We start from the raw sequence: 13335 nt of genomic DNA, 5'->3' as shown, positions 1-13335 counted from the left end.
AATGACTTTCAGATAGTTAAAACCAGCAGAGAAAAAAATTGTGTATTATAGTTGTAGTCATACTTGTCTTACCCTTAATTCATCATAGACACTTGCAATAGAGTTGCTGGGTTCCTTATTGTGCCAAATCACTTCATTCTTTGTCTACGTTAAGAATTTAGAAGCTAATCTTCTCATTTGAAGTAGCTTTTTAATTCCCTAGCTGTGGCTTGGAGTAACGGGTATTTCCCATATACTTCTACCTTTTAGCATATACCTATTCACCTATGCAATCCACAAAAACCCTGCTTGCGTGAAAATAGACCATAAGAATCTAAGTATACAGGCTTGATTCCAGACGCTAATATATTCCAACTTGGGTCTACATATGACCTGCCAGCTAACACAAGCCCCTTTGGTTTTACTCGTTTGTCCGTTGCAAAAGAACTTTATACAAAGTTGATTGACCATTTTAATGTATAAATATATGGGAATCAAGTTGACAGAAATACTATAAAAATAGAATGGTAGTTGTGTAAGAAAAGGTGATGTTGTTACCGTTACGATTACTTTCAGATAGTTAAAACCAGGAGAGAAGAAAATTGTATATTATTGTTGTAGTCATACTTAATTTGGATTCGGATAAATATGAGATATGGGAAAAGTGAAAAAAGAAGAAGATTAGAGGATGCTTTGGCATTGGCTAAAGAGAGATTTATTGTTTGGATATTTCAAAAATAAGTGTGGAAAGCAACGAAAAGTAATTTTTTTTATAAAAACAAGAGAATTATTGTAAAACAAAATTTTCATGCAAATTATTTTGTATATAATTTATTTTATTAGAATTATAAGAATAACTAATAAGTCAAATCTGTAAGTCAAATCTATGTACATACTTTTTGATAGAAATTAAAAAAACAATTCTTAGTAAAATTGATTTATATAAATCAAATGTCATTTTTTGACCTTTGTAAGAAAAAATTCTATTTGTACTAAGTTCAAACTGAAGGGAAGAGCTTAAAGATAAGAATAAGAGAGTTGAGAAAAAAAACTTAGAAGATAAGAATGAGAGAGTTTGTAAAAGAATTAGTCCCCTTTACTTAAAAAGGGGTGAAGGGATATTTATACACATCAGCTCGGATTAGATGATCAAAGTGCCCTTGATTCAATTGTGAACCACTCTCTTAAAATAAAGGATAATTATACTCTTATGATCCAAAAATGCCCCTAATAAATTTAATAAAAAACTATCTATTATTACACATGTCCAATTGATTTACAAAATATATCAAGTGAATTTTTAAATTAATGTAGTTTCCTTTGTAAGTCTTGATGCAATAATTAATGAGAATTTATTTAATACATTGATATTGAAGTTTTCTAACTTCATAAGTGAAATTAAAATGATGACATATATCTTTTAGTATATATTTAGAAATAAAAAAAATAAATTAAAAAAAGAAGTGGGACATGTCATCATTTTAACCATGCTTGTAGAGTTAAAATACACCACTAACATTGTATCAAATAATTTCTCATAATTAATATCAACATATTTACTCAAATAATTAAAAATAAATGCATAGTTGAGGGAATTAAAAATAAATTGTATTATTTCAAAAAAAAAATCAAGTGGATTAATGCATAATGTTGAAAAGTAGAAGTAGGAAAATGAAATTAGTAGTAAATTTTATGAACCGATTGGAATAAAAGGTGGGTTAATTTATATAATTAATGGTTTTTAAGTTTGATTAAGGGTTGGTTTGGATTTCATCTCATTTAAGAGGAATGTTTGCCTTTATTTATTTGATAATTTTTTTATTTTTATCTTATAAAATATTAAAATATTTATATTTTATTTTATACAAAAATTACATATAATAATTCATAAAATGCAAAATACCTTTTTTTTTGTTTTCGTTAAACCATATATGATTTTTACTAAAATTTTTATCTTATAACCTTTTGTCATGTTTGATATATAAGATGATGAATGAGATAAGATGATAATCATTTTGTATTATATTTAGTTTGTATCTAAAGTAAGGAATATGATTATAAAGCAGATTAATCATCCTCTTAGTGTAAGATGATGCAATCCATCAAAAGTAGAGAGAATTATTTTTAATTCATGGGATTGAACTTACATGTCTTATTATACCCTTAAAAATTATATAAATAATTTAAATTATATAAACTTTAAAAAAAGATAATTTTAATCAATAAATAAATTATTATATTTTAATTTGTGCACACATCAAACACAATATAGGAGGATATTATTAAATCTAATCATGTTTATAATATTATTTTATCTTATCTTATCCTATCATAATTTTATACACAAAACATATTCTTTATATTTTTTTATATTATTTATATATCATATCACCATATTTATTTTAAATTATCAAGACTATATTCAAATATATTGGAGGTAAATTTGAGTTACACTCTAGCAATGCAATTGGAGGCCAAAATTATGCGCTTTCAGTTTTCGGTTGAAGAGGAAACAGTCTAGTTAACTATGGCACCTCAAGTCAATCCATTGATATAGTATAAAATTAAAATGTAAGATATTTTTTAATTACGACAATTGATTACTTTTAGAGAAATATTCAATTGTTATATTTAATTTTATTATTATTATATTTATATTTAAACATATATTTTATTATTTATTTTAATTTTATCGTTACAATATTTATTTATACAATTATTGCTATTTTTAATATAACAAAATTAATAAATAGATACCCTAAATTATCAAAAGCCAAGCACTAAGTTTCGGGGGGAAAAAATCATTCGGGCCATAAAAATATTATTATAATTGAACAGCTCAAATAATTTCTGCATGGGATAATTAGATAATAGAGTAATAATTTTCTTTTTTTTTTCATAATTAAGATTCAAAATTATTAAAATATAGTTCGTTATGAATGGATGAAAGTAATAAAGAATTAGCTTGATTGAATTAGCTTCGTGTAAGAGATTATTAAAAATGTGACATTGTGTAAGAAAAAGTAATAAAAAATTATTTGGTTCTATAAGGATAGTAGTTCTTCTTACACAACCACCAAAGAATAGTAGTGCAGGTGACATTGTGTAGGAATGGTTCCATCCATTCAATCCGTCTATTCTGTCACCTTTTTCTTACACAAATAGAATGGTTGTCGTATACAAAAAAGTGACATTGTGTAAGAAAAAGTAATAAAAAATTATTAAAAATAATAGAATTAGCTTCTCGAGTCCTGAATTCTTTGGCCGCATCCATTCTTTATTATGAACTCGAGTTTTTCCGTTTTCGCATTATAAACAAATTGTGAAGTAAAAATTTAGAAGGAAAGTTCCAACTGTTCTTCACTCTTTCTCCAGCGACTTAACCAGTGAGCAATTATTTCATTCTCTCTCCTTCTCCTTTCAAAGATTAGTGGAGGCTTATTTTCTTTCGCAAATTTGATTCCTTGCCGTGTTTCTTATTCTTTTTCTACCATCATTTATATGTCGTCGTTTGCTTCAATTTTCTTGCTTTTTCCTCTTTGATGCAACAGTCAGTACTCTGTGGTTTGAAATTTTCTTTTTCAGCTAAATGATTAGTTTGAATTTTTCTTGAGATGTTTTTTTCACCCAAATTTTGTTTTTAGGATATAGTACTATTTTTGGTAGAGTTGATTTTCCAATCATTAGAAATTTTCATTTTTGGTTATGCTGATTTAATGTGATCACTTTCAACTGAATACTTTTATTGCTCAGATCTGGTAATGAGCCTTTTTTCTGATTTAGAAAGTTTTCCATTTCTGGTTTTTTTTTTTTTGGTAGGGGATTTGATTTGATTTGTCCTTGAAATATGGAGAATTTTGGCGCTAAATTGCAGTCAGAGGCAGAGTCTTCAAATCACAAACCAGAAAAGCTCAGAGATGACCAACCAAAGCGTAAGCAAAGCCCCGATGAAAGAGAGAACCAGCCAGAGGCTGTGGCTTCAAACAAACCAACAATGATCAGAGAGCCCCAACCAATGCAAAAAAGACAAAAGCAAAGCCCAGATGAAAGTAAACAACAGGCAGAGGCTACTTCAAACAAACCAGAGAGGGTTCGCAAACAGAAGCAAACCGAAGATCAAAAACGTGCAAAAAAAAAAGAAACCGATAAAAAGTATCGGCAAAAGAAAAATGTAAAGACATTTCATTTTCTCTCTTATATATCTTTTTGGTATTTTATTTATGTTTTCAACCTCTTTGTTTATTTTCCATCTTATAGAATTTGCATCTGGAAATGAAGGACGAGAACGAAGCATTACAAAAGAAGTGCCAAGAATTAGAGAAAGAGAATGAAGAATTGAAAAAGAATGGGGAGGCAGACCAGTCTGAGATAAACTCTTTGAAGGAGCGGCTTTCTAAGGCAAGCGACTAATCCTCTCGCTCTCTGTTTCTTCCGTCTGTCTCCTTTCTAACTTTTGCTTTGTGTTGTGCAAGTTAAAGATCAATGCCCGAGCAGATTAATGATCGAAAACCAAGATAGCTAAAAATATCTTGGAGTATTTGCGAGGAATTTGTTATCTCATAAAATTTTTATGATCAGAAAAGAGTCACCCATTCTACCACCATTTTGAATCAGAAGAGAGATTTCAAGAAAAAGCAGTTCACGCTGTCAACAATGAAGCCGAAGAAATGACAGATCTATTCACTCTGTCAATAATCGAGCCGGATCTAGTGTCTCATAATAAAAATTAAGGGACTTTAATTTCTTCTATGGATTGCATGGATGAAGAAGAATGGCATGGTGTTTTACAGGCCTCTTTCAAGCTTCACAACAACAAATAATATTTGGTTCACAGATAAGTTTTAGATTTATAGTTTGAAATGTAAATACAAGTGCATCACTATTAACGCACATCCTTTTTTTTTTCGCCAGTATTAACGCACATCCTTACAACGTGAAGAAAAGAAGATTTTTTAGGTTAAGCACTTCAAAAAATGCTATCTAATACATTCGTCTTCTAGAAATGTAATTCTTCTATTTTATCTTTCGGAGTTTTAAAATTGATGGTATGCGCTAATGCATTTGATGTTTCTCCTAATTTGCAGGAGCATGATGAGGAAAACTCTGGATTCCCTATACTGGATGATGTATGGTACTTCAGTTTCATTGCTTTTTGTACTGATTTACGTATTATTGGACGGTGATGTGATTCTTTTCAAAATTATTGTTTTAGTGGTTTTCAAATCTCGAGGGCGAGGAAAACTTCAGCGAGTATCCAGATCTACAGTGTGGTCAGACCAAAGGTACGTGCTACCCAGTGAATTTGTGAATAAATTAAGGGTGCCTTTGATTTGAAATATCAAAGACTCAATTCTAGATAGCCAGGTTGAAAAGCCTTCTTATACAACCTCACTCTGTACATTTTGCAAACATGAAAATAATAAACAAATCTAAAATAAGAAGTGTTAGAGCATATAATGATAAAAAATGATATAATAGTCTTTTTTTTTTTTTTTTTAAGTCTTTAACAGATAATCAAAAATATCTTTATTATTTGTGTGGATCTAACATATCAGGTCAGCCTAACATAGTTAATATTACTTCAGCTTGACTCTATCCTAATTGTTCCCTTTAACTTACTTATAAAAGTGAAGATTTAGGCATCATAAAATCAGGTTCATCCCATTCATTTTTTTTCTTTCCTTCATACTTTCTCACTTCTTTTTTTACCTGATTCTTATTGACTTATACGTTGGAGTATAAACGTAAAAAACACCCCATGTCTTTGCCTTTAACCATCATTCTCTTCTACATTTATAAGAATACCTTCAAGTTGGAGCTCAACACAAACATTTGACGTGCAAGGTAAGGGCTTAAAACATTCTATATTAGTCGAGCATAAAACAATACCACCAAGAAAGAGAACCCAGAGGAAGGAGAGATAGCTGCCCCAGCTAGAATAGAAACTTATCTAAGCTAGCATTATGTTGCCTAACTCAATAACAGGCAAAACCAACCATGGAGCAATTTTAAGCCTTAACCGAATAAATACAAGCTCTCAAGTAGATACTACAAACTATAACCCTATCACAAGTCTCTAAAGTGCCAAACTTAGTCACGCCGGGCTGAAAAGCTATAGTTGGACAACTGAACTATGAAGAGGCGGAAGCCTCCTCGGCCTTCAGAGAAGAAAAACACACAAACCCAACTCATCACCGCCCCAACCACAATTTCACACATGCCACAATCTAAAGATCCAAACAAACAGATCATGAACCTCAACTGAACAGAGATTTAGAAGCTTGGATGCAGGCCATGGAGAAAGAACTCAAAACAAAAGCAATGACATTTGAGAATGAGCTCAAATTCTTGGAGACCTCACCATTTATCAAAGAGATTGATAGAGCTATGCCCCCCAAAGTATTCAAAATGTCGACCTTGAATTTCTGACCCCTTTGATGATTTGAAACTTTATAGAACTAACATGATTATACAGAAGGTAGACGAGGCTCTAATGTGCAAAGGTCTGGCCACTACGTTTAAAAGTGCATCTCAATCTTGGTATAATAGTTTGGAGCCAAGGTCGATCACCACATTTAAGGAGCTCAGCCACTCATTCTTGTCTCGATTTATGAGTAGTCAAAGAACTAATAAAACAACCCTAAGCTTAATGTCATTTAATTTTAGTTTCTTTAAATTAAACTTAAATAAATTAAAAAAATCATATATTTAAGAATAAATTTGCTAATTTAAAACTTCATAGGGATATTTTGATTGATCACTTTAATATTTCAAAATATATTAATCAATTACTTTTAACACTTTTTGAGTCTAATTATAAAAATGAAGTACAATAATAAAAAAGAAAATTTATTTAAATTAAAATTTTTTTAAAAAATTACTATGAGTATTTTAATAAATCATTTCAAACATTTTTTAAATTAAAAGTTTAAATTTTTAAGTAATTTAATTTCACATAATCTCTATTTTTAATTTTAGTTGATTTAAATTAAATTTAAATAAATTAATAATTAAGAGTATATTAATCAATCACTTTTAACATTTTTATGAGTCTAATTACAAAAAAGAAGCATAATAATAAAAAAGATTTATTTAAATTAAAATTTCTAAAAAAATTACTATAAGTCTTTTAGTCAATCACTTCTAACATTTTTGGAATTAAAAGTTTAAAAATTTAAGCAATTTAATTTCATATAATCTCTGTTTTTAATTTTAGTTGATTTAAATTTAATTTAAATAAATTAATAAAAAATATATATTTAAGGATAAATTTGCTAATTTAAAAATCCATAGGTATTTTAGTTGATAATCTTTAATGTTTTTGGAATTTACACTTTTATATAATAATAATAATAATAATAATAATAATAATAATAATAATAATAATAATAATAATAATAATAATAATAATAATAATATAAATTGATAGATGATATTGTGATCATATGATCTAACTTATTTTAAAAGGAAGAAAAATATAATGTGGCACATTTAATATTTTATTGCAGGGTATGTATTAACATTATTTTATAATTAGTGATGATATTTTAGCCCATTCCTATATCTAAATATTAATATAGTTTTCTCTTTAATAATTAAGAATAATGGATATTCTAGACTATTCAGGCATACAGCATGTTTGTGGTTGTTGGAAAAAGTTTATGTTATATTCATTTTCTTAAATTTCTTAACAAAAATAAATCATGTATTTAACTTGTTAATCTAATAATAAACCTCTTGTCATTTCTAGTTTTGGGCCAAGAAAACTAGTTGATATGGAGTGCACTACTAAGTAATTTTAAACTCTTGAACTATATATATAAGACGATAAAGGAAAAATGGTACAAAGGAAACCTTACTTAAGTTTTGTTCTTATAGGAGTCGTTTGATAAGTACTATGCAATATACTCACCAAAATCATTTAAGATGCTCTCTTTTGGGCTTCAATATTATGTAATACAGGCATAATTACCATTGGAATATATGGAATTTAGATCATATTTGATGTATAGAATGATGGATAAAGTAGGATGATAATCATCCTATATTATGTTTGATTTGTATATAAAAAAAGGAATAGAATTATAAGGAGGATTAATCATTCTATTAGTATAGTAATAGGATGATTTAATCCTCCTAAAGTGAAAAAAATTATTTGTAATCTATAAGATTGAATTTATATGTCTTATTATATTTTTAAAAATTATATTAATAATTTAAATTGTATAAACTTTGAAAAAAAATAATTTTGACCAATAAATAAATTATTTTATCATAATTCTTACCATATTAAACACAAGAAAAGATGACATTATATAATTTAATCTTATTCATAATATCATCTTATGCTACAATTTCATAATCTTATATAGTAAACACATTCTTAGGTGTTTTAATATTATTTGCATTAATCCATATCTCTTTTCTTAGGAGTTAAGGAATGAAAAGAATTTATCCAATAGATTATAGGCTCTTAGAAACTGAGAGTCCTTACAAATAAGGAAAGGTGATAAAATATAAGCTTCTTCCTAGGGAAGACTGGCCTTTGAAGTTGTGGAGTACGGATATTCTTTGGCAAAGTCTGGTGTTTGCTAGAGGTGATATGTTTATGTCATGGTGATGAATTGCGGTTTTCTTTTAGCCCATTGGTGATAGTTTCTTTGCTTTCCTTTTTAAGTTATTTGGGTCTTTGGTGTTTTCCCTCAGCTTTCTTTTTTGATGCGTTCATTCGGGTCTCGCCGTCTTATTGCATCAGAGGGTAAGGGGGTTTGAGTTTTGTCTTTTATACGCGTCCCCCTGCTTTTTCTTTCTATATATATGTCTTGATGCATCAATTTTGAGTGTTTTTATTTTGTGGTACTGGGAGACTCTTCTTTTTGTGCTCTGTTTGCACCCATCACTTTAACTTCAACGAATTATACTTGGCTTAGGAAAAGAAAAAAATTTGAGGTATAGAAAATGTTCTCTAATGTTTTCTAGTGAATATAACTGTCAGATTGATATTGTATTTAATAGTACAATGAAAATAATTATGGGCGATATGAACTTTTTTTTTTTGACAAGAATTGTTTTTTGCATCAAACATATGGCTTTTATTATATGTTAACTTGTTGGTTGTTAGGAATCATGGAAGGTTCTCTTGTCGACTAGGCATTGCTGGATTCCGTGACTATCAATGGCGATACGGTAGTAGCGGTACTAAAGGAGAATTCCCACATGATCCAAGAGATATTCAGCCAGCACCCTCGCACTGCATCTGGCCTTCGAGTTCACTTTCCAGCTTCAAGAAATGGCTTCATGAACACATTAGCTGAAGTCTACAAAATTGCAACAAAAGAAGAGCTCACCCCAGAGGAAATCAAGCGCATGGAGAACGGTATTGAAGATTTGAAGCTTGCAGGTTTTGAGATTTCATGGCTGGAGGACCTGTTGTTAAAGTGTCGGGAACACGTTGAACGGACGGAAGAAATTAGAAGGAAGGAGGCTGAGCTAAATCTTCTAAAGGAAAAGCAAAGCAAGGGCATAGAAGAGCGTAAGTCCAAAAGACAAACGCCTATCTGAGAACTTTTCTCCAAAAGATGGTATGACATTTGCCCTTAAATTACAAACTTAAACATTATTTTTATGTTTCGTTACTTTTATATTGTACTTATATGTATGCATACGTGTATTCTATGCATTTATTTGCGTTTGAAGATTGTGCGTACGGCTTTTGTTTTGGCTAAGCAGTGTGAGATCATTATCTTATTTCCACTCTTCTAAGTATGTATTTATGTTTGAAGATTGTATGTAGGGCTGTTTCTTCTTGACCAAGGATCATTATTACTATCTTTTTTCCGTACTTCCTTCCTTTTAGGGGCGTTTTAGCATTTAAAAGGTAAATTTGACTTTTTCTTTTTCAGTGTGTAAGTCAGCTGATAAATAAGAATATTTTGATCATTTTGATTGAGCTGACATGTTCGGTAAACCTGAAATCTTGGGTTCCACTTCAGCTCGACCATCTCAATAGCTCACTTATTAATACATGAGAGTGTTAACTTTGTCATCTCTGAGTGGATCGTCAACTATCAGTTTAACTTGAGCCTATGACATCAGTGTTAGCTTTCCTACATTGAACTTAGGCCATCTAAGCCCAAGATCCCCCATTACATTAGTATAAATAATTCCTTCCAGGTACTTCTAAACCAATTAAAATTTTTAGTCTCCAAGCTTACATTTAACCTTACTCTTTTTTTTAATCTTTGACTAAGTACTGACTTTAGCATCGAAGCATAAGTGTCAATAAAACTCTCAACTTTTTTTTTTATCCTATCTCCCTTGTGTTTTCAAGATTTTACTCATGGAGGGCAACTTGACCTCCCTTATAATGTTGTTTTATATTACAATTATTAAAAAATTATATAATTCTAAGATATCTTAAAACTATTGGATGGTAGGAGAATTTCTTTAAGAATTTTTTTATTATTTTTTCAAAAGAAATATGATATAGTTATTATTATTATTTTTTTAAGCAATGACATGCCATTGAGTTGGTGTGAAAAACTTATAGAATCCCTATTTTTCCTGTTTCTTCCACTGCCACGAATCCTGATTAGATTCAAACAAGATAAACTTTTTAGTTATTGGAAGAACCTCATAAGGATTCATATATGATTGAGGTTAGACAATAAATTCTTTCAAAATTGATTATTTGTCCCTCTCTTTGAGGTAGAAATGTATGCAATAGAGTAAATAGATTGTAAAATAAGGTTTTCTTCAATTAATTATAATTGTAATTTTTTGATGAGATTATAAGTATAAATTATAATTATAATCAAGTATTATGTAACTGAATAATCAAACAAACTAATTAATCAATAAATTAAAATATAATTAGATAAGTCTAATATAAAATTAAACCAAATGCTTATAAAGTGACATTTTAATCTAGGATCTCATGATTATAGGCTCTTTTCTTCATTACTAATTCAAAATTTCATTAGCACGTTGTAAACTATGTTTAAAAGAATCTTATTTTGTGAATAATTCTTTTATTCAAGAAAGGAGGGATTCAAACTTTATTTTTAAATAGGGATATGTATCAACTGTTGAAATGTTTGGGTGTTTGGAAATAAAGATTTTAAATTAAACTTGAACAAAAAAAAATTCCGATTTAAGTGCACTTTTCGAACAAAGTTTGATGGTAAAATTGTGCATTGCTAGTGTATTTTCTTACAAAAATTACAAACTAAAATGTTTAACATCTTCTAAGGAAGTAAATTGTTAGTTGGACTTGGTTGAATCCAATAGAAAAGCCTTGAGATTAGCTACAACTGTAGAACTAGCCTCTTCTCCCATGGTCCTGTGATATAGCCTCTTCAATCTTTCCTTCATTTTACCATCATCTGTCACCTTTCTCAAAGCTTCCTAAACATCTTTTTGTCCAAATCCATTAATCTTCACTCCAATTTTCCAAACCTTAACAATGTATTTACAATTGACAAATTGATCGCCGGCGACCGCATAGCACAAGAGTGGTTTCTGGCATTGCATGGCTTCCATGGTCGAATTCCACCCACAGTCTGTGAGATATAAGCCCACAGCCTTGTGTTGCAGCACTTGCAATTGTGGCGCCCATGAAACTAGTTTGGCTTGCTTTGAAATTCTCTCCAAATGCTCACTTGCTAAACCTTGTCGCCATGGATAGGCCAGCACCAGATAAATGGTCGTCCTGTTACAAAAATAAATTATGATCATATATAATATAAAACTCAAATGTTTTACAATAAATGCCAACTTTTTTTATATAAATTCTAAATATATATCTCTTAGTTTTATTACATAAAATCCAATAGACTTTTGGTTGCCTAACATTTACATAGATTCATGACTTTTGATTTTCTTCTATTCATATTTTTCAAAACCATTATTTGTTAAAATTTATTGAAACCTTTGATTTTCCAAAATTTATGTTTTCATTTTTTATTTTCTTATGACTTATAATTTTTCATCTTTTCTTTTTGATAAGAGGATTATATAAGTGAATTTCATGTCTATATTATATTTTTTTCAGTCATGAGATTTGTTTTTTTATTGTGTTTGCATTTTCATAATTTTTTAATTTTATAATCATAATCTATGATTTTTTTCTTTAGTATTTCAAGTTTGTTTTTTAGTCAATTGGGGTATTTTTTAGTGTTTGTATTTTTATTGTTTTTTTATTTTTAATCATGATCATGATTTTTTTCATTTCAAAATTAAGTTTAGCCAAATGGAATATATTATAATTGATAGATTAACTTTTTAAATAAATAATTGAAAGATAAAAATGTGTATTTGCTAAATTGTAGGATATTTATAATTACAAGACTGAATAATGCATTAGCACAGAAATAGTATTTGTCATAATGTTTAGATTGGGAGAACCTACCCATTAGACATAAAAAAATATGGAGTAGCCACTAATCTTTTTTACTAAGTGTGATTGGCTACCTGTGTGAGTATATTGTTTTTAAGGTTATCCTAAGCCTAAGCTGAGGGTTCCTAAGAAGAATAGGTTTTGATTTACATCAACAGAACTAAGATTCGGGAGTCGATAACGTGCAGGGAAGGTATTAGCATCCTTTTACGCCTAAAATTAGTACCAAATCAATTATGTGTTATCTAAATTAAACCTTAATCAAAGATAGTTTTATCATGCAAATCAAACAATTTCAATTTTTTTTATTTATTTACACCTTATGGTCATAAAAAAAATTCTATCAAAATCAAATCATGCAATAAATATCGAATCATACATGCAAAAATTATCATGCAAATATATTATAAATCATATCAAATATCATGTAATAATATCATGTTTAGATCATGCAAAAATATTCATGCAAGAATGTCATGCAAATATATTAATTATCATGCAATAATAATAATCATATAATAATTTTATGCAAATATATTATCACGCAGTAATATAAAATATCATGCAAATATATTAATAACCATTCATGCAAATATATAATCATGAAATCAAATATAATCACACAAATATATTAGAAATTATGCAATTAAATATGATCATGTAATTATGCACACAATAAACGTAGAAACGTGCACTTAAATATTATTTAAATATAATATTAATCATGCAATAATATATAATATCATATCATGTAATAAATATAAAATCATGCAATAATAATAAAGAAATAACTATGCAAATAAATATATTAATAATCATACAATCACACAAGTAAATAAATTAATAATCATACAATTAAATATATAATCATGCACTTAAAAATGTAAATCATGTAAATAAACATGCAATTAAATATATAAATCATTCAAATAAATATACAATTAAATATATAATCATGC

The 13335-nt window shown here is 28.5% G+C and overlaps 1 protein-coding gene across 4 annotated transcripts; it reads left to right on the top strand.

Annotated features, from left to right (window-relative positions):
- Positions 1–3072: 3072 nt before the first annotated feature.
- LOC111313150 (uncharacterized) lies at positions 3073–9726 on the top strand. 4 transcript variants are annotated; one of them, XR_016332747.1, is made up of 7 exons: positions 3073–3365; positions 3799–4150; positions 4237–4377; positions 4458–4983; positions 5064–5105; positions 5192–5261; positions 9101–9726. XR_016332747.1 is itself a non-coding variant. In XM_089752945.1 (4 exons), exons 2-4 carry the CDS (start codon positions 3827–3829, stop codon positions 4476–4478), a joined length of 492 nt encoding a protein of 163 aa, XP_089609071.1. In that variant the 5' UTR covers positions 3420–3529; positions 3799–3826; the 3' UTR covers positions 4479–4611. The 4 variants fall into 4 exon arrangements, 1 of the variants encoding a protein (XP_089609071.1); XR_016332746.1 differs by having other exon boundaries at positions 3243–3365; positions 4458–4935; XR_016332745.1 differs by having other exon boundaries at positions 3243–3365; positions 4452–4983.
- The last annotated feature ends 3609 nt before the right edge of the window (positions 9727–13335 follow it).

The sequence above is a fragment of the Durio zibethinus genome, chromosome 23 (assembly GCF_047325235.1).
Source record: "Durio zibethinus cultivar Kanyao isolate XHJ-2024 chromosome 23, ASM4732523v1, whole genome shotgun sequence".
Taxonomy (NCBI): domain Eukaryota; kingdom Viridiplantae; phylum Streptophyta; class Magnoliopsida; order Malvales; family Malvaceae; genus Durio; species Durio zibethinus.
Note: the sequence above shows the minus strand (reverse complement) of the source record. Positions and strands in the feature narration are given on the sequence as shown.